We start from the raw sequence: 27,019 nt of genomic DNA, 5'->3' as shown, positions 1-27,019 counted from the left end.
CAGACAGTTCAGTGTCAGAGTGACCGGTGTAGCAACTAGTTTAACACCGAGCCATATTGTGCAGAGTCTAAAGTATGGCTCGGATCTAGCATGCTCTCAGTGAATCAGAGGCAGGGGGTGAGAGTGAGAAGGGGTCAGTACTCTGTCATAACACCGGTGTTCTGACCCAAATGGGCTTACACACACCACCTGCACCCCACGACAGCAGCTTTCACTTCTGGCTTTGGTACCACTGGTACGGGTGTAGCTACTGGGACTGGTACTGGGAGAACTGGTGGTTCCACTGGACTGATGGACTCCACATCACTGACCGCACAATGGGAATGAATGGGCAATGAAACATCTGCTTTACAACACTGAGAGAGACACACACACACACACACACACACACACACACACACACACACACACACACACACACACACACACACACACACACACACACACACACACACACACACACAGAACAAGAATGTCGTAGAAAATAATATAACAATGATACCATGTCAGTCTGTCTCTCACCTGTGAGGTATCAGCTTCTCTGTGGTCAATCCGTCGTTCATGGTTACGCTCCGCCTCTTGATGTACGCTCCTCTCTGACTGGACGGTGAGTGGGCCAGGCTGTGCCTGCTATTGGCTAAGGCAAATGTGGCCTCCAGGTAGCGCAGGGGTAGGGTGCGTATGATTGGACAGTAGATCTGGGCTCCACTGGGCTGGGAGACAGGCCGCCGGCCGGCCACGTAGAACCTCACCAGTTCAGGTATGGAGTCGAAGCTGTCCGTCTCTAACAGGTACTGGACCTTAAGATAAAATAAGAAACACTTAGTTGTCAAATCATTGCAACACAGTCACAAGGACAAAAAGACAATGACCAACAATATAAGGAGTAAAATCAGATAGCAGCATAAAACAGCAACAGTCAACAGTTCATATACAATTCATATACAATAATAATAATAATAATCAATAGATCATAAAAATATATAAATAGTTTATCCATAGTCACCTTACTCACTAGACTTGTCATTAAATCTTTAAGTGCAGTCAAAAACTAGATTTTCCTGTTTTATACACTTACCGGTCAAGAGTTTTAGAAACATCTACTGATTCAAGGGTTTTTCTTTATTTGTTCTATTTTCTACATTGTAGAATAATAGTGAAGACATCAAAACTATTAAATAACACATGGAATCATGTAGTAACCAAAAAAAGTATTAAACAAATCAAAATACATTTAATATTTCAGAATCTTTAAATAGCCGCCCTTTGCCTTGATGACAGCTTTGCACACTTTTGGCATTCTCTCAACCAGCTTCATGCGGTAGTCACCTGGAATGCATTTCAATTAACAGGTGTGCCTTCTGAATGAGGGGATGTTCTAAACCTTTTGACCGGTATTTCCACATGATGAGGTTGGAATAACACTCTGAAATTGTGAAAATTATGATAATGCCCTTTTAGTGTAAGAGCTGTTTGAAAAGCCTGTTTTGATGGGCTGGAGTTTTGACCGGCCTGGTGACCAGTATTTGTTATTTAAAATACTTTTTTTCTGTGTATTTGAATATGTTTATATGGCTTAAATCTGCAGATAACCTCAACACAGCCATTTCCAAATCCTCCAACATTGTCTCCCACTAACATTTGCACAGGATCTCCTGAAAGAGAAGAATTGTCTGCCAACCAGCCACTGTCACAAGGTGGAACTCAACCGAAAATGATTCTCTCAATGCGGATGAAGGAAAGCATAACACACCGCCTGTCACCAAGCTATCCATGCACAAGAAGTATGTCAGTGCTGATGCTGGGGACATCCTAACCCCCTTTGAGGTTGCCACAGATTGTGTGCAAGGATCTGATATCGTCACAGCCAGCTACATCATTCCATGCATCAGAGGACTGACTAAACATCTCACCAATTGGTTTACCAGGTATAACAAAAACCTGAAAGAAGTAGTTGAGAAGTGCCTGACTGTTTATGAGCAGAAGAAGCCGCACCAGAAGCCAGGAATGATTTTTCATCGAATAGAATTGTGAAAAACACCTTGAGGATTGATTCTAAACAACGTTTGCCATGTTTCTGTCGATATTATGGAGCTAATTTGGAAAAAAGTTGTAGCGTTGTAAGTGACTGCATTTTCGTTTTTTTTTCTTAGCCAAACGTGATGAACAAAACGGAGCTATTTCTCTTACACAAATAATATTTTTGGAAAAAATGAACATTTGCTATCTAACTGAGAGTCTTGTCATTGAAAACATCCGAAGTTCTTCAAAGGTAAATGATTTTATTTGAATGCTTTTCTTGTTTTTGTGAAAATGTTGCCTGCTGAATGCTAGGCTTAATGCTATGCTAGGCTATCAATACTCTTACACAAATGCTTGTGTAGCTTTGGTTAAAGCATATTTTGAAAATCTGAGATGACAGTGTTGTTAACAAAAGGCTAAGCTTGTGTTTCAATATATTTATTTCATTTCATTTGCGATTTTCATGAATAGGAAACGTTGCGTTATGGTAATGAGCTTGAGGCTATGATTACGCTCCCGGATACGGGATTGCTCGACGCTAGAGGTTAAACAGTGAAAATAGACCTATATAATTGTAAATTGTTTGTTATTTCAAATAAAATTAAATCAAATATTTATTAGAAAATACTGTATTTCAAACACTTCCAATGATATGTCTTTGAAGGAATTGTAAATCCATAACAATACTTTTCAAATAGTATTTTCAAATGCATTTACATGTTCAGCAACTTGTTTTTCAAATACATTGGATTGAAATACTTGTTTTGAAATGTATTGAAAAGTCATTCAAATACCTGAAATAGTACACGAACCCAGGTCTGCAAGTTACAATACATACCTTCGACTCAGTGCTGGACTTGACCAGGACCTTGGTGATCTTGAAATGCAGAACCTCGTGGTTCCAGCGGGTCGTTAGGACGTAGTCGCCCATGTTAATCAGCGAATCACGGATCAGGAAATCTCCGTTCTGCAGGACTACAGTCTCCGATAGCTGGAGGTTGACAGAAAGGAATTAGGAGGGTTATTTCATAACATTCTTATAACATTGTTAGATTGTTATGAGGTCCATAACATTGTTATAGTGACATTTTTAGAAGACTGTTTTATCCACAGTTGAAGTCGGAAGTTTACATACACCTTAGCCAAATACATTTAATCTCAGTTTTTCACAATTTCTGACATTTAATCCTAGTAAAAATTCCCAGTCTTAGGTCAGTTAGGTTCACCACTTTATTTTAAGAATGTGAAATGTCAGAATAATAGAAGAGAGAATGATTTATTTCAGCTTTTATTTCTTTCATCACATTCCCAGTGGGTCAGAAGTTTACATACACATGTCACACCCTGACCGTAGAGAGCCTGTTCATTTCTCTATTTGGTTAGGTCAGGGTGTGATTTGGGTGGGCGTTCTAGTTTTCTATTTCTTTGTTGGCCTGGTATGGTTCCCAATCAGAGGCAGCTGTCTATCGTTGTCTCTGATTGGGAATCATACTTTGGCAGCCTGTTTTCCACCTGAGATCTTGTTTTTGCACAGTAGCTGTCTAGCCCTGCAGAACTTGTCGTTCATTTAATAATGAAACACCAACTAAATATAAACTATCACGAACACTTTCCACGCTGCGCTTTGGTCTCATTCATTCCACGATGGACGTAACAATACACTCAATTAGCATTTGGTAGCATTGCCTTTAAATTGTTTAACGTTTTGGGTAGCCTTCCACAAGCTTCCCATAATAATTTGGGTAAATTTGGGCCCATTCCTCCTGACAGAGCTGGTGTAACTGAGTCAGGTTTATAGGCCTCCTTGCTCGCACATGCTTTTTCAGTTCTGCACACACATTTTCTATAGGATTGATGTCAGGGCTTTGTGATGGCCCCTCCAATACATTGACTTTAATGTCCTTTAGCCATTTTGCCACAACTTTGGAAGTATGCTTGGGGTCATTGTCCATTTGGAAGACCCATTTGCGACCAAGCTTTAACTTCCTGACTGATGTTGCTTCAGATGTTGCTTCAATATATCTACATAATTTTCCTCCCTCATGAAGCCATCTATTTTGTGAAGTGCACCAGTCCCTCCTGTAGCAATGCACCTCCACAACATGATGCTGCCACCCCCGTGCTTCACGGGTGGGATGTTGTCTTCGGCTTGCAAGCCTCCCCCTTTTCCCCCCAAACATTATGGCCAAACAGTTCTATTTTTGTTTCATCGGACCAGAGGACATTTCTCCAAAAAGTACGATCTTTGTCCCCATGTGCAGTTGCAAACCGTAGTCTGGCTTTTTTATGGAGGTTTTGGAGCAGTGGCTTCTTCCTTGCTGAGCAGCCTTTCAGGTTATGTCGATATAAGACTCGTTTTACTGTGGATATAGATACTTTTGTACTGGTTTCCTCCAGCATATTTACAAGGTCCTTTGCTGTTGTTCTGGGATTGATTTGCACTTTTCGCACCAAAGTACGTTCATCTCTAGGAGACACGATGTGTCTCCATCCTGAGCGGTATGACGGCTGCGTGGTCCCATGGTGTTTATACTTGCTTACTATTGTTTGTACAGATGAACGTGGTACCTTCAGGCGTTTGGAAATTGCTCCCAAGGATGAACCAGACTTGTGGAGGTCTACAATTTTTTTTCTGAGGTCTTGGCTGATTTCTAATGATTTTCCCATGATGTCAACTAAGAGGAACTGCGTTTGAAGGTACATCCACAGGTACACCTCCAATTGACTCAAATTATGTCAATTAGCCTATCAGAAGCTTTGAAAGTCATGACATCATCTTCTGGATTTTTCCAAGCTGTTTAAAAGGCACAGTCAACTTAGTGTATGTAAACTTCTGACCCACTGGACCCATTGTGATACAGTGAATTATAAGTGAAATAATATGTCTATAAACAACTGTTGGAAAAATGACTTGTGTCATGCACAAAGTAGATGTCCTAATCGACTTGCCAAAACTATAGTTTGTTAACAAGTTTGTGAAGTGGTTGAAAACCGAGTTTAAATGACTCCAACCTAAGTGTATGTAAACTTCCGACTTCAACTGTACAACATTGGTACCCTTTATTCTATACGCCTGAAAAGTACACAAAGTGACTCGAAGTCAATGTTAAGCACACATCTAGTGTGGAAACAGCTTATACACAACTAAGATTTCCTGTGAGAACTGTTATGAAGAGGCATGCTATAATAGGAGTACACAATGTCTAAAGGTATAATTCCGTAGTAAAGCCTTTCTCCATATGGCCAGCAGGGAGCGCTGTTACTACAGGCCAGACCACCACCACCACCACCACCACCAGCAGGGACAGACAGACACAGACAGGGGTGCTGCTGCTTGTGGCTGGCTGCGTGGGAGCCCATCACCATGGAGACAGTGCATTGTTTTAGCAGTGAGGGTGAGCCACGGGTTCCCCCTGTTCTGTCTGTTTACTCCAGTGTGAATGTAGCATTATGTTAATGTGCTGAAGCATCGCAGACGGAGGGAGGGAGACAGACAGACTCACAGATGGTTTAACTCACACTACAGACAGAAAGCGAGGGAGGAGTGCGGATGGGTGTCAGGAGGACTGTGCGGCCACACCGGTGTGTGTGTGTGTGTGGAACGTTTCACAAGTTCAGGATTTTGCCGTTTTGTCTTGGACTAAGAGCATATGGAAGGCTGTTCATTATGCAAATGAGTCAGTAAGAATGTCAATAAATACTACAGCGGAAGGTATAAGTTGGCAAAGAAATGCACGCATGGGACTTTTATTGTGCATGAAACATCACTAACTAAGAAGACAACAGTATGCACGTAGATAACCACTCTTCTTTGTGTGTGTTTGTACTCTGTATGTGTACTCTCTGTGTGTGTGTGTGTGTGTACCTCTCGAGGGATGTGTCCATGGTACCAGCCATGGCTCCTGATATCGCTGCTGCAGAGTTTCAGCTCCTCCTCCAGCTCCTTCCGTAGTTTCTCCGGTGGAGACTCCAGCAGGTACTTCTCCTTGGAGAACTAGAGGGAACAGGAAACACACCCCTGTGAGACAGCTGCTCACCCCTCAGGCTAGCAGGACAGCAGTGATACTGGTACTATGCACGCACGCACACACACACACAGTACAATGTAGTACGTGGAATCCAACACTCATTGACCTGATTTCAAAGAAGGTCTGATTTCCCCCATTGTGAAACCTTTCTAAATAAAACTCTTTCTTACGTGTGTGTGTGTGTAGGCTTACAGTACTCTGCCTGTCTTTAAAATGTCTGTTATATAGTAATCTATGACCTAACATCCTCCATTCCTACGCACACAAACACAGCACAGCGTAACTCACGCACCACAGTCCCACCAACAACCGTAGTTACACAATCAGAATGCAAGACTTTACAGTATTACACATTTCAACAGTACTGTTCTGAAGTTATGTTGAAATCACCATGACGACAAAGACATTTACATTCGAGTCCAGATCTATGAGGAAATACGCGGCCAGGGAGAACAGAGAGAGGGTCAGAGTGAGAGAGGAACTGAAAGAGAGAGACAGGGAGTGGGAGATGAGAGCGAGAAGGGGGAAAGAGAGTGAGTCAGAGAGACACAGAGAGCGAGAGAGAGATGAGAGAGAGGAGTAAACACACTGACAGCATCTCTATACTACCAGTAGAGGCACAACCACCAAAACAAACAATAACAACACGGTCTCTATGGACACAGGGATGAGATGCTAAATGGAAAGATATGACGTTATCTGACACCCACTGGGAGTAAACACTATCCAAGTACACTTCTACAGGTGTAGGATCTTAATTTGATCACCCTTTTGTTACAGGGATTATTCCTGTAGTGTGTTTGAGTTTTAAAAAGGGTTCTAAAGTTCCACTTTCCACTTTGACATTTCAGAAACTGTAACAATGTCACGGCCGTTAAAAGAAAAGGGAGTGGACCAAAGCGCAGCGTGGTAAGTGTTCATGATTTATTTTCCAAAAAACACTTGAACAAAATAACAACGAACAGTTCTGTCAGGTGCAGAAAAACAAAACAAAAAATAACTACCCACAAAACACAGGTGGGGAAAAAGCTGCCTAAGTATGATTCTCAATCAGAGACAATGATAGACAGCTGCCAACTAGGGTGGGCATTCTAGTTTCTTTATTTCTATGTTTTCTATTTCTTTGTGTTTGGCCGGGTGTGGTTCTCAATCAGAGGCAGCTGTCTATCATTGTCTCTGATTGAGAATCATACTTAGGCAGCTTTTTCCCACCTGTCTTTGTGGGAAGTTGACTTTTGTTTATAGCATGTAGCTTCACGGTTGTTTTCTCATTTGGCGCTTTGTTGGCATCATTTTTAATAACAAAAGAAAATGTACGCTCAAAATGCTGCACCTTGGTCCACTTCCTTCAACAGCCGTGACAAACAATCCCTACAAACATTTCCATTAATTATAATCCATGTAAATATTCACATTTCCTGTTGCTGCAGGATTATTTTCCTACCGTAGAAAATTAAGATCCTACATCTGTACAAGCAGGATTTTTAACTACAAGTGAGACTATCATTGAAAGTACTGCATCTCTTCGCGCGTGTGTCCGTCCATCCATCCATCCATCCATGATCAGTGAAGCTGTCTATCTGTCTGTATGAGTGAGAGAAAGAGATGAGGGGGCTCCAGAAGGCAGACAATCAATACCATATCGCCCCGGGTCACTGTATGCTTCTGGTCACCCGCCCCCTTCTCTCCTCTTCTCTGAGATAAGTTGATTAAACCCCCACTTTCTACTTCACCTCCTCCTCTTTCGCCTCTCCTCCTCTAGGGAAGGATGGAGGGATGGAGGAGGGCAGGAAAACCGCAGCAGTTTCCACTCAGATTAGATTTGACGTCACGTTTCTGAAGTGAAGTGGGCGTGAAGTGTGTGTCTGTGTGAAAGGGATTCTGGGCAATAAAAGAGCAGCAGGGTCAAGTGCGGAGTTATTGCTTTTCCCCGTCTCTGTGGTGACCCAGGAGAGACTAGCCCTGCTGCTGAGCTGACGGACCATCCTGTAATTGGGTTTTACAGTAGACACACACTGTGTGTGTGTGTGTGTGTGTAGGTGAGTAGGTGGTGGGCAAATTGGAATAGCCAGGCTCTCTATGATATGACTGAGACCAGAGACGGAGACAGACCGACTGACAAACCGAGAGCGACAGAGAGAAAGAGGGGCAGAAAGAGAGAAAGAGTCAGAGGGACCAGGATGTGTGTGAGAGAGAAACAGTGTTTCAAACTTTTTCTCTTCCGACTCCCAAAGAGGGGTGGTACACCCATCCAACCTCTGGCTGAGCCCCATGTTCTGTGGCCCAGTTACAGTGCCTCCCTGGTGGGTTGGAGTAACAGCCTCACGCTCCTTACTTTCCTGGAAAGCACAAACCCAATACTTTTTTGTTAATGCAACATCAGAGAGACACAGACAGACACAGACAGACAGACACAGACAGACAGACACAGACAGTGAGAGAGAGACAGCGAGAGAGAGAGAGACAGAGAAGTAGAGAATAGCCAGGTGACATTCATTGATACAGGGTGGGTAGAGGGAGAGAGAGAGTAATAGAGGAACTACAATGGAGTGCGAAAGACTATGCCATTCATCTAACCCCCCCCCCCCCCCCCCCCCCCCCCACTGCAGCCTTGGTTGCTATGGAAACGTCTCATTGTGTGTGAAGAGGCCAGGTGCCGGGCGATGTACAGTGAGTGCAGCATTCCTGGCTCCAACAGCACGCAGCTGGGAGTCTTGAGACACACACACACACACACACACAGTCCTCCTCATGTATATAAGATGTTAAACACAGCAGCTCATTCACCTCAATATTGAGCCAGAAAGCCATTAGCTTTGGCTGGCTTACTGTAACACTCTAACCATACAGTAATATCTACTGTACATACTAGAGGTCGACCGATTATGATTTTTCAACGCCGATACCGATTATTGGAGGACCAAAAAAAGCCGATACCGATTAATCAGCCGATTCATTTTTTATTTTTTACATGTGTTTGTAATAATGACAATTACAACAATACTGAATTAACACTTATTTGAACTTAATTTAATACATCAATAAAATCAATTTAGCCTCAAGTAGATAATGAAACATGTTCAATTTGGTTTAAATAATGCAAAAACAAAGTGTTGGAGAAGAACGTAAAAGTGCAATATGTGCTATGTAAGAAAGCTAACGTTTCAGTTCCTTGCTCAGAACATGAGAACATATGAAAGCTGGTGGTTCCTTTTAACATGAGTCTTCAATATTCCCAGCTAAGAAGTTTTTGGCTTGAAGTCAGAAACATCGCAATGCTTGACGCACAACGAAGAGCTGCTGTCAAAACGCAGGAAAGTGCTGTTTGAATGAATGTTTACGCGCCTGCTTCTGCCTACCACCGCTCAGTGAGATACTTGTATGTTTGTATGCTCAGTCAGATTATATGCAACACAGGACATGCTAGATAATATCATCAACCATGTGTAGTTAACTAGTGATTATGATTGATTGTTTTTTATAAGATAAGTTTAATGCTAGCTAGCAACTTACCTTGGCTTACTGCATTCGCGTAACAGGCAGTCTCCTTGTGGAGTGCAACGAGAGAGAAGCAGGTAGTTATTGCGTTGGACTAGTTAACTGTTAGGTTACAACATTGGATCCCCCGAGCTGACAAGGTGAAAATCTGTCTTTCTGCCCCTGAACGAGGCAGTTAACCCACCGTTCCTAGGCCGTAATAAAATAAGAATATGTTCTTAACTGACTTGCCTAGTTAAATAAAGATTAAATAAAGGTGTAAAAAAATAATAAAAATACAATTTAAAAAATAATATATATATATTTTTTTTAATCGTCAAATCTGCGCACAAAAATACAGATTTCCGATTGTAATGAAAACTTGAAATCGGCCCAAAATAATCGTCCATTCCGATTAATTGGTCGACCTATAGTACATACCACTAACAATACATCACATTGGAGGTAAAAAAACAACGGACTACAGTGCATACCAACTTCATCATTATTTTTAAGTTGCTCATTTCGTCTGTGGACTGGAGGCACAGAGGTGTCAGGTTTATTGAAGAGGTGGGATAGTTAGGACAGGGACAGACTGCTGGGTCTTGGTTCTTTCCCCCAGCTGATTCTGGAGTAGGACATTAGGGGATATGGGGGTTGGGCTGGAGATTGGGTGTGCGACGCAGGGCTAGGGACGGACGGAGATGGGGGGGGGGTTAGGGGGTGCAGGTGGGAGATACGGGGGTTAGCTGGGGATGGATGGGGGTGCAGGTGGAGGGTTGGACTGTGTCCCTGCACTCCTTGATGTTATGAATAATAACACCGGATGATCCATCACCTCATTTACCCAGACACCTACTACCCTCCCACTTACTCACTGCTGACCAATCAAATCGCACCAACTAATGACATCCCCCACTCCCTCCAGCAGATCACCAAACCAGAGGTGGCGTTACCATCAGTCAAACTCACAGAAATTTCGACTGGATCCAAGATACATACAATCTACCAGGCGCAATCTACCAAATGCAATCTACTACCAAAAAAAACAAACCCCCTCTCTGGCCCAAATGGTACAATGCAAAGCAAGGAATAAGGGATGCACTGAAACAGACATGAAGTGTTCTTAGATCCAAACCCATGATAGAATGTAGAGCCTTTCTCTTTCAGCTTCCCCCTGCCCCTACCCCAGCCCCGTTGCTATGGTAGCAGCCTGAGATTGGGGGACCCCACCTCCTCCCCATCCGCTGGGCCAGAGCAGAGGTCCCTCTCTGTACCCTCTATCCCTCCCTCCCTCTTTCCATCTGCCCCCCTCTAAGGGGTTTAGGGGCCTGGATTACTGCTTAAAACCCTCCCACCCAACCCTGTCTCCCACCATCTCAGCCGTATCCCATTATTTCACATGCTCCTATCTTACCTGATCTCCTCTCTCTCCTCCTAGTCTCTTAGTCCTAAACACCATCACTCCCCTTCCACAGACTCGCGGTACTATGAGAAGCCACGTCGCAGTGTCAGGAATGTTAAAAGGACATACAAGGCTTAAGTTAGCCTGGCACAGACTGTAACCCAAAGTAAATCCCATAGCTTTATGATAACCACCAAAGCTCATCTGATTCATTTCTCCGGTAACGTCATTCACATACAGTAATTGCGCCATGTAGACGCTTAGCTAAGGAATCGCAGAGGAGCAACGTATCCCTCACCCTCCCTCCTCCTCCTATCCCGCCAACCAGATATACATCTAGTTACATTGTATGAATTCCATCCTCCAGTCACTCTTCGGTCGACCCCTACTCCTCGTGGGTGTCTTGTCCGACTGTGCCCCCCCCCTCTGTAGGGATCACCTCTGCAGGCTATAGTTTACATCCCCTCTGTTGGCTGATATATCTGCAGGCTGGGGTCTGGAGGTGGGACTGATAACTGGGACCTCCGCTGTCAACACCGACTCCACCACACCTACTACTGCTGGTACACAGACACACAAAGCTACTGGCTTGCGACAGAGTGGCAGAAAAATCCTCATTCCTTTCCTCTGTCATGCCCTGTCTACCCCCCTTAGGGCTGCTCAGTGCTAGCTCTCAGACACACACACACGCACACGCACACGCACACACACACACACAATCCCCTCTAGAGCTTGTCACTCAGCATGGTCTCAGTGCCTCTACCCCCACACTGACTGACAGCTGGGCCACAGGATATGACACACTCCTGGACTCCCACTGTGGACCATCCATCTATTCTCTTTTGCTCTCTCTTCCCTTTCCCTCTCTCCATCTCCCTCCCTCTCGCTCTCTCTCTGTCTGTCTGTCTGTCTCTTTCTCCCCCCCCCCCTTCTCTCTCTCTCATCAAAGCCTTCTTTGTCCCACTCTGTGGTTTCTTAATGACAGTTGATTAAGATACTGCACCTGATGGGTGTGATTTATGATGATAAGGAAAAGACAATATTAACTGAGCGGGTAAGAATGAGTTGCTGTGTGTGCCTCCCACCCCACTACCACACAACGTGAGAGAGGTACAGAGATGCACTCAGCTCTAATGATTTCGGACTGCAAGTATGTCTCGGAGCTGATTCTCTTCCCCCTGACTCTCAACCTCTGTTTTTACTGTTAAACACGCCTGTAGGGTAGCATAGTATGTTCAGAGGTAAGGGCGCACGCGCACACACACCCCCCCCCCCCCCCCCCCCCAAAAGAATGCCTCTGGATGGCCACAACATGCCCCCAAGCTGCTTCCCTCCTACATCTGGAAACATATTGGTATAGAAAATAGGTCATCTTTAACTCACTCTTTGTGTGCGTCTGTGCGTGTGTGTGTGTGTGAGTGTGTGTCTGTGTGTGTCCATGCTAGGCAGCCTTGTGACCCTACCAAAAGGGAACAGGTCCTTTTTTGCGTTTAGATAAACTCTTCACAGAGCCAGACCTGTCAGGGGCAATCAGCCTCTACTCTACAGCCTCCACCCACCCCACAGACCCCACAGTGGGAGTCACTTTGTGTTCCCTCCACTGACCCCCCCCTTCCATCCTTTCCCTGGCCCTGGGGGGCTGCTGGCTGGGGAAAGACCAGGATTGGAAGATTGGGGGCTGCTGGATGAGACTGAGGCAAGGCCACAATGGGGTCAGGGGCTGGGGAAAGAACAGGGAGGGGGCTTGGGGTTTTGGGACTGGGGACTGGGGACTGGAGGCTCCATCAGGGCATGACTACCCAATTAGGAGAGGACAGCTGAGAGGTTTGACAAAACGCAAGGCTAGAGGTCTCACGCAACACATCTACCATCATCAACCAAGCCCTTTCCTCCCTCCTCCCTATCCGTCTCAGGAGACCCAGCACGACCACTCCATCATGAACCAGCACCTACCACCAACCCACCGCCTTCCCTCCCTCCCTCCCTCCCTCCCTCCCTCCCTCCCTCCCTCCCTCCCTCCCTCCCTCCCTAGCCTACTCAGCAGGGCCACACCTGGGAGATACTGCCTTGGTAACCCCTCCCCCTCTATGGTGGCTCCTCCCTCCCTCCCTTCCCTAGCCTACTCAGCAGGGCCACACCTGGGAGACACTGCCTTGGTAACCCCTCCCACTCCATGGTGGCTCCCTCCTCCCTACCTTCCTCCCTCGAAGCTGGTAGAGAGGAGACTGAAAGGGTTCATGTGCACCGTCACGCCGGGCTGGGCCTTGCCGGGCTGGGCCTTGCCGGGCTGGGGACGATCCTGCAATGTGCAGTGGGGTGAACTGAAGGGGAAAACACAGCTGGGTGTGGCCAACGCTATCCTCTGATCTGCTACCCCATGGTCTGGGTCTCCACTAACCAATAACAGTAGACTACATACATGCACCGTCAACCTGGACTCATAACACTACCGTCCGAGGTACAGCTCTCTCCGCGGCACTACAATACGACCCGATAAGACTTCCCTGGTCCTCCATTTACCAACAACATATCTCAACTACTCGACTTCTCTGTAGCACTGAGATAACACGGCCCCGTCTCCTCTACCCAAAACCTTGCTTTGTCACTGCCCAGCCTCCAGCCCCAGCAACAGCCTCCGGTCCACCTCCTCAGTACAGACAGGCAGTGAGTAATCTGCCAGGAACGGCAAGGATGGAGGGAGGGCAAATGAAAGGGCACTTGTCTCACTTACCTGCTTCGGGTCTCTCCATTCCTCTGCCTTCTCCTCCTCTCTCTCTCTCTCTCTCTCCTCCTCTACTTTCCTTCATCCTCCTCTCTTTCTCCACCTGTCTCTCTATCGCCTCCCTCCCCCATCTATCTTTCCCACCTGCTCCCTGCCTGTCAGTGTGTGTGCTCGGTGTAGCAGCCTGTATCAGAGTGTGTGTGTGTGTGTGTGTGAGTGAGTGTGTGTGTTTGGTGCAGCAGTGAGACTGGTCGGCCCATTACACTGACAAGAACAGGAGCAACACACTGATGACTGGGCTCCGGGGAGAGAAAGGGAGGAGAAAGGAGAAGGGGGGAGAGGAGGAGGAGGAAGAGGAGGAGGAGAGCGAACAGGCTTACAGGGATACGGGTGGATAATCCACACACCAGAGAATGAGAAAATTGGCCGGATTAAACCCTGGATGGCTGTCGGCTGAATTTCATTGTTCAGGTCATATGAGGTTCCCAAAAACCCACAAACCTCCTCTCACTGGGATTTATTATATTTTTCCTATTCAGAAAGATTCCCGGTTCACAAATTGGTATGGATTCATTTTGCTTACAGACATATCGACCGCAGAAATTATATAACACTCTGCTGGGTGAAAGCATAACCTGCCCGTCTGTGTGAGATGAATATCAAAATAAATGTGTGTTGGCATGTAGGAGTAGTCAGGAATAGACAGTGCTTAAGCCCCTCTCCTCACACACAGAAAAACACACACACACACACACACACTGAAAGAATGGCCCATTAATGGCCAGTTTAAAGGCTCTCAAGGGTCAGGGGTCAGGGCCCTGATGGATTGTGGGTCTTGGTGCCTCATCAATACTAACCTGCTTCTGCTCCTCTAGCCCAGCGGTGTCAGTGTGTGGGACGTTGTGTGTGTGTGTGTGTGTGTGTGGTGTGTCGGCTGGGAGCCAGAGGCCGAGGCCAGAGGCTATCTGTTACCACGGTGACAAGCGGTAATGTGCTAAGCCGAGGCCATGGGATCTTTTTGTTGTTCTTTATAAATGGAGGCCTTTACACTGTCAGATAAACCACAAGTCCCACGATGCTCCTCTCTCTCCCCACCACCCCAAGGCAGGAGAGGAGGAAGCAGCAGGAGGAAAGAGTCAAGAGGAGCAGAAAGTGTGTGTGTGTGTGTGTGTGTGTGTGTGTGTGTGTGTGTGTGTGTGTGTGTGTGTGTGTGTGTGTTTGTGTGTGGTGTGTGTGTGTGTGTGTGTGTGTGTGTGTGTGTGTGTGTGTGCGGTGGAGAAATACAGAGATGCTGCATCCCTTCCATTGATTAATCGATAAACGCCAGGCCTGAATTAATTGTTGCTGCCTAAAAGACACAGCGGGCTGGAATTATGAAGATGTAGAAAGCCAATAAAAGATGGGAGATTTCATCTCCTCCCAAAAACAGAGACTTATGTCCCTGATGATGAGTCAGGAACACATGAGGGATCTGACAGACAGAGACTGAGCAGATGAGACCAGACATTGACTGAACGGACTCCCTTTGATGCTACAGCCAGACAGACACAAGATCGCTTTCCGTTTTAGACTCAACTCCTTTGTCACCATCTTACATAGCGTTTATGGCAACGACAAAGGAGTTGGCTAGCCTGGAATCCAAACTGAACCGTTTCATGGTGAAGCAAAGGGGCTGGCTAGCCTGGAATCCAAACTGAACCGTTTCATGGTGAAGCAAAGGGGCTGGCTAGCCTGGAAACCAAACTGAACCGTTTCATGGTGAAGCAAAGGAGTTGGCTAGCCTGGAATCCAAACTGAACCGTTTCATGGTGAAGCAAAGGGGCTGGCTAGCCTGGAATCCAAACTGAACCGTTTCATGGTGAAGCAAAGGGGCTGGCTAGCCTGGAATCCAAACTGAACCGTTTCATAGTGAAGCAAAGGGGCTGGCTAGCCTGGAATCCAAACGGAACCGTTTCATGGTGAAGCAAAGAGGCTGGCTAGCCTGGAATCCAAACTGAACCGTTTCATGGTGAAGCAAAGGGGCTGGCTAGCCTGGAATCCAAACTGAACCGTTTCATGGTGAAGCAAAGGGGCTGGCTAGCCTGGAATCCAAACTGAACCGTTTCATGGTGAAGCAAAGGGGCTGGCTAGCCTGGAATCCAAACGGAACCGTTTCATGGTGAAGCAAAGGGGCTGGCTAGCCTGGAATCCAAACTGAACCGTTTCATGGTGAAGCAAAGGGGCTGGCTAGCCTGGAATCCAAACTGAACCGTTTCATGGTGAAGCAAAGGGGCTGGCTAGAGACAAATCGGCCTACCACACTATCAGTCTATCATGGGTTCGTACACTTTTTCAGCTTGAAACCCAAATGAGAAATTGACCATCCTTCTGTGACCCAAATCATCCTTTAATGACTCAAATTAAGTCGAAATAGTGTGTATTATAGATGTATTCTCATAACCCGCAAACCATCTCTCACATGCCCAGGGCCAACTTTGGGTCCCGACCCATAGTTTAAGAAACCCTTTTTAAAAAATTTAAATCTCTAGAGACTCCCTGGTGAAATTAAGGATAAATAGATTGCGAAACACAGATTGAAGGATTGTTTCTGATTCAGACACCGAATGAATGGCTCTTCTCTGATGGTCAGTAATATATCCTGCCCCCATCCCCATCCCCATCCTTCAGAGGAAATTGATGAGAGCATCGTAACAGCATCTCATCCCTCCCTCATCTCATCCCTCATCAAATGACTGACCACTCCCAATCCCAGCCACTGGCTTCAGGCCTGAGGGAAAGGATGGACCAGAGAGAGGAGGAAGGAGCGGAGGGAAAAGAGGGAGAGGAGAGAAAGGAAGCGAGAACGGAGGGATGGGCCTGTCACATCAATCATCATCCATCACATCAAACCACAACAGCAGCAGCGGAGAACAGCAGCACGCCTATTGTTGCTCGTACAGTAGTCTCGATGCGCCACAACAAAAGACAACAGCAGATACAAAGCAATATGACTTAATATAGGGAGCCCCTGACGGCCTCAGCATTATTTGTAGCTTTGGCTGTAAGTGTTGATATTTGATATAGTCTTAATAGCGGATCGTCACACCCTTTTACTTTCAGTTGTGCTTTTATGCTTTTGGTGTGGTCAAGGGCCTTTGTGGGTCGACGGTGTAACCGCCCTCCAGTGCATACAAAAGGCTAACGTTGGAAAATATCTCCTGTGTGTGTGTGTGTGTGTGTGTGTGTGTGTGTGTGTGTGTGTGTGTGTGTGTGTGTGTATACATGCTGATGAGCACACAGGAAGAGACAGGCAAGCACATGCACAACACGCAGACACACACGCAAACGCCAGTCTAATCGATACCTGGACACACCCTGCGGTGGGACGTTTTGCTTTGTGAGGGTCGAAAAGAGGAAAAGCATCAATGTCGCTGACTAGACGTGGTCCGCCCGGAGTCGACAGTCAGACGCGGACACCCAACGCTATACAGTCCTCAGTCTGTCAGTACACAAACACAGGGTGACCTATTGACGGGCTTGACGGGCTCTGCACACAAACACACAGACCAGGGTCGTACGAGAGACGGGGAGGAGAGGGAGAGAGATAACGGGGTGGGGGGGGGGGGGGGGGGGGGGACCAGAGAGACGTCGGCAGGTAGCCTAGCGGTTAGAGCGTAGCTGGATCGAATCCCCGAGCTGACAAGGTAAAAATCAGTCTTTCTGCCCCTGAACAAGGCAGTTAAACCACTGCTCCTAGGCCATCATTGTAAATAAGAATTTGTTCTTAACTGTCTTGCCTAGTTAAATATAAAGGTTAAAAAATATTTTTTTAAATATATAAAAGCTGTCATACCTATATGATACATATAAAATAAACAGATTAGAGAAAGTCCTCACGTACATACGGTCTCTTCTCCCCATGTCCACTGCTGATAATGATATGGTAATGAGGCAGCGTTTGATCTGATAGGTGGACTGGTGATGCATATAAATCAGGGGTGTGAATTAGCCAGGCCCTCTGATGGGCCGAGTACACGCACACACACACACACACAGCCCTGTCTGGCTGTTATAGTATCCGTGGCCGTGATAGAACCATGTCTTGGTCCCGATAAAGAACATTGAGTGTGGGGTTCTTGACATCCACTGTTCTTCAGAATTCTAAAAGGTTCTTGAAATGTATGGGAGCCTGCAGATGTGTCCCTTTCACTATGTTAACTAGTGTTGCTTTTTCAGTGTAATATTTCTAGCGTTGATTCAATAGTTAAATTAACACAGTGGTGTAAAAGTACCCCAGTGTTGGCGTTAATAACCAGAGAGGAAGCCTAATCACGCCCATCCTTATCATATTTCCCAGCATGCTCTATTGTAAGTTGATTTTAAGAATTGTTGTGTTTTAATATCTCTGTTTTTGCATGTACACTGATTGATTAATTAATCTCACGCTACTCAAATATAAATGACATACATTTTCCTAAACTATACCAATCTGTTACTGCACCAGTTACTAAAATGGTTGTTCCAGTTTGGATATTTAAGGTAGTCTCATATCTTAGTCTTCCCAAAATTCCAAATGTTGGATATCCCCACTCTGGCTGGATTCCAATAGAAATTACACATCACTTTGCTAGCCGGCATAATGTGGCTTGCAGGCCTGATGTGGCCTGTAAACCAAGAGTTTCAGGCCACTGTATTATGGTAAAACTACGCCTTCACAAGAAGGCATTATGAAATATCTATTGTGTTGTCTCGAATAATTACATTTAACTCGAAAGTCACCAAGGATATGCAATATGAATATGCAATTAAGACTTTCAACCCTACAGCAGGGATATCGAATTCTGGAATTCTGGTCCCGGAGGGCCGAAACTTGTCTGGTTTATGGATTTTTGTATGGTTCTTCAAAAGAACCATCCCATGAAAAGGTGCTTCAGAGACCCTAAAATGGTTCCACTATGGCATCGCTCTCACAAACCTTATTCGGTTCCAACTGGCACCTTTATTTTGAAGAGTGCACACAGGAATACCTCTGAGCCTTATAGCCTGCTTCAAATCCGGGCCCTGCTATCTTCCGTTTGCACTGTCAGTACAATAGTCTCTCTCTTTTCTCCATCCTTCCCTCTCCCCTTGTCCCAACTGATCATCGTTGGAGCTGCAGCAGGCAGCAAGCCCCAGAGCTGCGATGCTATTGGCTAGAGATGATGTCATTGTTTCCAGGAGGCAAGGTAGCGCTGAGTGCTATTGGCTGGCAGGGCAGAAAGGCTAGACAGTGCGGGAGCGCTGAGGTATCACTTTCATTCATACAGAGCAGAGAGAGTGAGCAGAGCTCTGTGTACCCGCTGCCACACATCTCGCACACACACAGACAGACACACACACGGGCGCACACACACACATTACGGTACAGCTCTTGCACAGTGTCTGAGGGCGGGGCAAAGCTTTGATGGACAGCTAGTAACCCCTCGGTTACCTCCGACACAGAGGGCCATTAAATTGACAGACTGAGATAGTATTGGTACAGTACTCATGTTCCTAAACACACACACACGCTCTTTCTTCCTCACAGACAGTATAATCATTGATGGGGGTAGGGATAGAGGGATATCGGGGAGGTGGGTGTTGTCCTTGTGTGTGTACTAGGCTGTCACCATGGTGATGTTCAGATGGAGCCCTTCTTGCTGGCTTGAACTCGCGCTGTTGGAGAGGAGGGAGGAGGGGGAGAGCCTTCCAAAACACAACACACATCCCTTAAGATCAGCAATGCCCTTGCATGTCCGGACTCTCATAGCACACCGAAAGCAGCCTAAAATATGTGTGGGTGTGTGTGTGTGTATGTGTGTGTGTGTGTACACTCCCAGGGGGAAACACTAGCCCTGCCTGCACAAGATCGACGTGTTATTCCGAGAGACACTCATGGGAAATTAGCCTGTGATACCCTGCTGTGGTGTCATCCTTACCCGTCTTCCTTCTTCCCTCTCTCACCCCCCTTTTCTCACCTTCCTCTGTCCATTTTTTCATCCAGAGAATTATGTAATCGTTTTCTGTAGTTGCTGTTGCCTAAGCTCCGATGAGACGCATACATACTGTATCTAAAGAGACGGACAGTCATCCCTCCCTCTCTCTATCCCTCCATCTCTATGTTGAGACTGCTATGTGGTTAGTCTCTTCATCTTTTCAGGAGCATGAGGGGACCCCCCCCCCCCCACCCCCCACGATGGTGTAGCCTATGGCACAGCTCATGAAGATGCCATGGTTTTTCTTTTGTGTGTGTGTGTACCAGCAGCATCAGCGTCTGCCGTTCAGTCACACTAAATTAGTCCTAAACGTTCAGAGTCAGCTCAACACTTCAGCAGAGCATACCGTTGCCTCTCTGAACGCTGAAAACCATCTAATCAGGGTAATTCTCTCCGTGTGTGTGTTCCCTCCGAACACGATCTAATCAAGGATAGTCTAATTCTTAGTCTCATCTAAATTGAATTGCATTCAAAGCTTTTCAAATTGAATTGTTTCATCTTTGGAGAACTAATGAAACGTTATTCATTAATCCCTAACGTATCTTTATGTTAGATTCGATTACTTTAATCGTTTGGGTATCGTCAACATTTTAATCTTTAGTCTCATCTTTTTCTAAATGAAATTGAATCCATCACAGAAACGGTTGTTTAAACGTTTTCTGATTTACATTTTTCAAAATGGTTCTACTAGTTTTATTTCGATGTTATCAGTAACCGTCTGTGAAAAACATACATTCTCCATCTCCTATATCTTCTCTTCCACCATGATCAAACATATTGTCTGCTGCTGTGGAGCTATTCTCTGTCCTACGCCGCAAATCACCTAGTTGCACTTTAATTGCCTGGGGTCCTTTCATAAAGTAAACTGAAACATTAAGAATTCCACCGGGACTCTGGTACCCAGTAACTCACAAAGACCTTTTTTTTTGGGGGGGCCATCGCTGGGAAGAGGAAGAAGATTTATTTATGGTATAAATGCCAGTGAGGTAGATTGATACCAGAGAACCTACAGCGTAAATGGGAGACCTAGGTTACTCGTGCCTTCTGTTCAACCTTTACCTATCCCACTGATGTTAGAAGACGGTCTTTCACGAGGGGAGACCTGGTGTCCCGTCGTGCCATAAATAACAATGCTAGCCTGAGGAGTACTGGGACCACGTCACCTCATCCTCCCCTGGCTGACCCACTAAATCCTCACACCCATCTTATCAGAGACCCAACAGACAAAGACAAGACCTAGGTTACTCGTGCCTTAAACCTTAGCATGGGCCCGACATCTGTAGTTGATGTACTGCTACACCTCAACCCATTCTACTGCTAAAGCCGTGTACAGTGCTGGTTTGAATGCAAGCGGTGCTCCGAAGAGGTACAGAAACGGGTAAGAAGCACGTCGAGAGCTGTGACCACCAGGTTACCATAACCTTCCCTACCCTCGGCCCACTTATCCTCAGGCCTCTGCGCTCACCAGAGAGGCTCAGTAGGGGTGGTTCAGTCATATCTGTCCGGCTGAACTCTGGCCTCCTGCTGGCGACCCCGAAAACCGTTGACCCCCGGGGTCAAAGGCCAAGTGGACGCACAATAGAACCCCTCCCCCTGACCCCTCCTGCCTAAATCCTCACCCCGGATTCCCTCTCGCTCTCGAACGCCGTCAGAAAAATACAGGATCAGAAGTCCGCTGACATCCATAGCAGCAAACGGTCTACCACGTCAACAATGAAATGATGTTTATCAATGTTCAATAATGAGGAATTTAACAGGATATAGACCTACTGGTAGATGAATAGCTTGTGAGGCCGTGTATAGTGAGTTGGAGAGCGGGGGTTGGGGAGTGTACAGAGCAGGTGGGGGTAGAAGTAAGTTCCAGACCAAGTCTGTGATCTCAGCAGTGCTGTGCTGCTCTGCTCCCTAAAAGAGCCACACACACACACACAAAGACTTCTGAGGGGGAACCATGCAGGCACCACGAGGGGTCCTTTAGATCTCTCTGTATGGCACACACATACACGGAAGCATGCAACAACCTCCAATCCCTTTATGTAGCACCTGGATCTGAGACACACACACACACAGTCTCTCTGGAGTGGAGCAGTTAGTGTGGGTAGCAGTAGTGTGAGTAGAGTGACTGAGGTTAGTCTGTCTGTCAACACACTCACACCTCCACAACTCTACCTGGTACAGTGGTAGATATCCCGGTTCCAGCAGTATCCAGCACACCTATTTCATTTACAAATGTTCACCAGTCAGTGCCTCAGCCCTTCTTATCTCTCTCTCTCTCTCTCTCTCTCGCTCTCTCTCTCTCTGCTGTTAGCTATGCCCTCCAAAATGCCATCTGCAACCACCCTCCCACTGGTTCATTATAGTACAGTCCAGGGTGACACCCTCCTCAGCTCCTCTAAACCCCTACTAAATACTCAGAGGTGGATCGGTCCATTATATCTTTGGATCAAAAGGTTCCTGTGGGATACATTTCAGGTACTATCGAATGGCACTTAAAACACGCAGTCCGCATCCTACGTTCTGACATGAAAGCTTGAAAAGAGCCAACGACAAGAAACTGAAGGTTTTTGAACTGACAAAGGAGAGATTGGCTAATTGGGAGAAAGGTGAGAACCAGTGAGTGGGAGCAGCTACCGACCCTAATCCTGACCTGGGGCTATGGATCTGTGGAAGTGTCTCTGCTCTGCTCAGATCCCAGCACCCCTACCATTCCTCACCATTCCTCACCATTCCTCAGTCTCTGGTCATGTATAATCCCTTGTGCTTCACTGTCTACCCTCTTCGCTGTATCCAGCTACAACTCCAAGCAGTTAGCCTGGGTAACAGTCTGTTTATGCTCTCGTTTTGTGGAATTCTCATGACAAGAGAGTAGATACAGACTGGCACCCAGGCTACAATGCACTGGCATAGGTTTTTTTTTGTTGGAAAAGGGCACTAATGGTTAGGACTCCGAGCAAACCGAAAAAAACCCACAAAAAAACAGGCTAAGTGTGTCTCATTACTAGAGAAAACATCCCAGTGTAATTAGCTTCCTCTCTCTCAGTAACAGGCTGATTTTCTCTTGAACTTTAGCAGTTAAACAGACGCTTAGCCCCTCGCTGTCCCGGGGGGAGTGGCAGGCGGGCGAGGCAGAGGCGAGGCAGGCGCTGCAAAGAGGATTTGCTGTGAAAAGGATTCGGAGGAGGAGAGGAGCGCCCGAGACGAGACACAAGAAGAGTGGCGCAGGGGGGGATTACACAGAGGGTTGCATATTACAATACTCCAGCACGCCAAATCGGCTACGGCTAATCGGCTACCTAACGTCGCTAACGCAAAAAAAAACGTTTCAGTATCAGCTACCGCTTCTGCTACGTATGTCAGACGGGTGGGGTTGAACATGGTTAACTGACTATGTGGAGGTTGAAAGAGCCCCCGCGGTAACTGGTGGTACGGGGCCCTGGGATAATTGGTGGCTGTGGTGGCCCTTAGAGCTCCCGTCACGATTGAAGGTGCTACAGTGTCACTTGAATCCAGAGGACATGTTTGATACCATTCATTCCTTTGAGCCGGTCCTCCAATTTAAAGTGACACCAGCCCCACTGGTTGGGGGCCGTGGTGCCAGGCCATGGCCTCTGGGGTTGACAGACACTCTCTGTGGCCTTGCCAGCCTATCCCAGCTGGGTCACTTTGGAGATAAACTGGGGTTACGCTGCCTGGATGGTTGGAGTTAGCCTGGCTGGCAGACACAGAAAGGGGGGATTAAAAATCAGGAGAAAACCATCAAAGTGCAAACTGCATGGAGAGGGGAGCGAGGGGCAGATGGGGTTCAAGCGCTGATCTGCTCTGTGAACAAACAGGGCTGTAACGTCACAATGTCCCAGTTAGAGACCGACTGGGACGGCAGTGGTCTTAATTACAGACACAATGGTAGCAATGCCAGCATGCCGCACTCCCATAGACTCATAGACCATACGATCAGTAGTAATCTCTCTGCTGGGAGTTTAAAGCACCATATCAGCTGGAAATTGAAAACAAGCTAATGGTTGAACTGAAGTGTTGAAAGCCTGCTATTTTGTTCCCTGGCCCGGGGCACTGAAATGAACCTCGATCAGATTCTTATTTTTGAGAATGTAGTGGTTGAAATGCTCCAGCATCGCCCTGGAGTCGAGGCTCTTTTCAACTCGAACTGTCACTGACAGACAGTGTCTCAGCACTTCTTCCTGTCCTGGTGCTGGTCTGAGATCAGGTGATGTAAACAGGACACACAGGTCAACAGACGGAGGATGTTACCAGACCATCTATCAGACTCAAGTGGCTGGGGCTGGTGGCCCAACTACAAATACCAAAATGAGCCCCCTCACTGAACATACTCCCATTTTCTGCACCAAAGCAACACACACGTACACACTGCTATAAATCCTGTTACCAAACTCTGAATACTGCCACAGAGAGTCTCCCAACAGACAAGGAACAGTTGAGAGAGACTACACACAGATAAGAGATGAAAAACAAAAAAAACTAAACAGCGAGTAGCAATATATTACAGTGAGGTTTCATACTATCACATACAAAAGCTTTCAATAACAACGTACTACATTGAGGTTTTGTACGATCAGATCCAAACGGCATGACTTTCAATAACAACGTACTACATTGAGGTTTTGTACGATCAGATCCAAACAGCATGACTTTCAATAACAACATACTACATTGAGGTTTTGTACGATCAGATCCAAACGGCATGACTTTCAATAACAACATACTTCAGCGATGCTTCATGCCATCAGATCCAAACGGTATGACTTTCAGTGGTGATCGAATGGAATTCACCTCCCTGCTCTTCTCTCCTGTCCACCTCTGTTACAATAGATGATCTGACCACAACCTGCCAACAGTACAACCCTTAGATCATCTGTCAGGAATCAGCCAGCCTCATGTTTCCCCCCTGGCTTCTAAATTAGACAAGCACAACTAGATATGCCTGCCCGTGTCGTATCGTATCTATGATATCACCAGTTAGCGGCTGGTCCAAAACAGGAATGAACACACTCCAGCACAACCCGTACACACTCTCACACGCAAAGACAAAACCGCTAACAGAAATGTCCAGAAATTCACGAGCCAATATACAGATTCTGTTCAAACCCAAAACTCTCCAACAAAAACACATTCTTTGAATCACAACCGCTCACTTTCATTTCTCAAACACACACCTACACAAACACACACACACACACACACACTCACCTGCACCTGCATGAAGGAGCCTCTGTAGAAACAGCAGGCGGCTGCCGACAGGGCGCTCCATAGGCTACAGCGTTCAGTCATTATTCCTCTCCTTACGGCTCAGCTCACGGCTGTACCCCACCCTGAGGACCCCAGCACCAGCTCTCCTCTGTCACTGTCCCACAGCAGGCAGGCAGCGCTCCTCGCTAGCAGCCCCGGCAGCGGCTCATCTCACTCAAAACCGTGTGGCTGCTATGCTACTAACGCTAGCTAACACTACAGTTGCTACTGCTGGTCAGGACTCCAGCCCCTCGCACTCTGCTGCTACTGTCATCTCGCCTCGCCTCTCTCTCTCTCTCTCTCTCTCTCTCTCTCTCTCTCTCTCTCTCTCTCTCTCTCTCTCTCTCTCTCTCTCTCTCTCTCTCTCTCTCTCTCTCTCTCTCTCTCTCTCTCTCTCTCTCTCTCTCTCTCTCTCTCTCTCTCTCTCTCTCTCTCTCTCTCTCTCTCTCTCTCTCTCTCTCTCTCTCTCAGCTACGCACAGGCTCTTTCTCGTACTGCTTCCCTGTCTCGCTCACACTCTGGCTGTGCTTCACGAGCCCTCGCAGGGATTACCTCATCCCTTTCTGATGAAAGGAGTGGGTGGGGGAGGGTGGAAAGGAGGGAGGGATAGGGAGGAGGGAGAGATGCTAGCAGGCACTGGCGGAGTGCTGTCGAATTGCTGGCAAGGCAGACCCCACCCACCCCCTCCTTCACGACCACAGAGAGACAATACTGAGAGAGAGAGAGAGAGAGAGAGAGAGAGAGAGAGAGAGAGAGAGGAGAAGGAGAAAGAGGGAGAATGAAAGAGAGAGAGACCGGGCGGAGAGAGAGCGAGAGAAAGAGAGAGGGGGGATAGGAGAGAGAGTGAAAGGGAGAGAGAGGAGCAAAAGACAGAGGAGCAAAAGAGAGGGGAGAAGGAGAGAGAGAGAAGGAGAAAGAGGGAGAATGAGAGAGAGAGAGAGACCGGCCGGAGAGAGAGCGAGAGAAAGAGAGTGAGAGAGAGAGTGAAAGGGGGGAGAGAGAAGGAGCAAAAGAGAGAGAATGAGAGAGGGGGGTAGAGAGAAAGAGAATGAGAGAGAGGGGGGGTAGAGAGAGGGGGAGAGAGAGAGAGGTATGCCTCTTTAGTTTCAGCACCTTCTCAAAGGAATCTGTCCTTTATTCCTAGTTGAAAGGAATTGCAGGGTGGAAAGAGGGGGCAAAGAATGCATTCACACACATTTGAACACACACACACAAACACATTCAGACTCTTTCACTCACACACCCAGTACATCTTAAACTTGTTTGCAATATTTTCTGTCTATGGGTAAGTGTTTGCGGGTGTGTGTTCTTGTATGTTGTGAAAGGGTTCATGTGCTAAGTATAGAATGTGTCTGAGGACATAATTCATGTTCTGTTTTTGAGAGTCAGAGAAAGGCGGGGTGTTGTAAAAAAAATAAAAATAATAATTTAGCGAGTGTGCGAAAAACAAAAAACACTACACACATCACACTCAATAACACATACACACTGCCACATGCACACCAATCTGAGTCGTCACGTTCGTCTTGAGCAGCGGAGAGGTGGGGCTTTGTCCCCTGGGGAACTGAGTGACATCACAGAGGACGCCTCGCCATGGCAACGGATCTGGAGTCATGACAGCATCCTAAATTCCGGGAGCTTTTGATAGCCCTGCACTGCAGACACCTCACAGGAAAGGGCATGGAGGGTTGACGGAATCCCTCTGCTTTATCGCCGAGGTCACCTCTACTACTACTACGTGTGTGTGTGTGTGTGTGTGTGTGTGTGTGTGTGTGTATAGTGTACCCCAACACACACACGAGGTAATCAGTGTGCTAATCTTGTCTTTGAATACACGGGAATAACCCAATCTATCAGAGCGAGAGAGAACGGCACACAAAGAGAAGAGACACAGGAGAGATTCATTAGCGGAGGAGTCTTTCCTTAAACAAATCCCCCTAAAGCAGGGCTCGGTAGGCGGATTACACTTTGTGAGCACAAATAATCCCATAAGGATGCATGCGTTTCCCTATCTCCATCCCCGAGCGTCCTGCGCTGACAATGACAGCATACCAGAGTCTGTGCATCCCATCACGACTCTGCTCCCACTGCCGTGGCTGTGCGAACACCA

General features: G+C 46.7%; 1 protein-coding gene across 1 annotated transcript in view; it reads right to left on the bottom strand.

Moving 5' to 3' along the window:
- The window catches only part of LOC139408907 (SH2 domain containing 3Ca), a 38,069-nt gene extending 13,008 nt beyond the window's left edge, over positions 1-25,061 (bottom strand). Inside the window, exons 1-4 of the mRNA XM_071153357.1 lie at positions 24,871-25,061; positions 5,888-6,016; positions 2,861-3,013; positions 523-800 (exon numbers count right to left, since the gene is read on the bottom strand). Of these exons, the coding sequence (XP_071009458.1) occupies positions 523-800; positions 2,861-3,013; positions 5,888-6,016; positions 24,871-24,951 (641 nt within the window). The 5' untranslated portion in view covers positions 24,952-25,061. The remainder of the gene's footprint in view (positions 1-522; positions 801-2,860; positions 3,014-5,887; positions 6,017-24,870) is intronic.
- Between the last annotated feature and the right edge of the window lie 1,958 nt (positions 25,062-27,019).

This window comes from Oncorhynchus clarkii, chromosome 5 (genome assembly GCF_045791955.1).
Source record: "Oncorhynchus clarkii lewisi isolate Uvic-CL-2024 chromosome 5, UVic_Ocla_1.0, whole genome shotgun sequence".
NCBI classification, from domain to species: Eukaryota; Metazoa; Chordata; class Actinopteri; order Salmoniformes; family Salmonidae; genus Oncorhynchus; species Oncorhynchus clarkii.
This window is presented reverse-complemented; position numbering and strand designations above follow the sequence as displayed.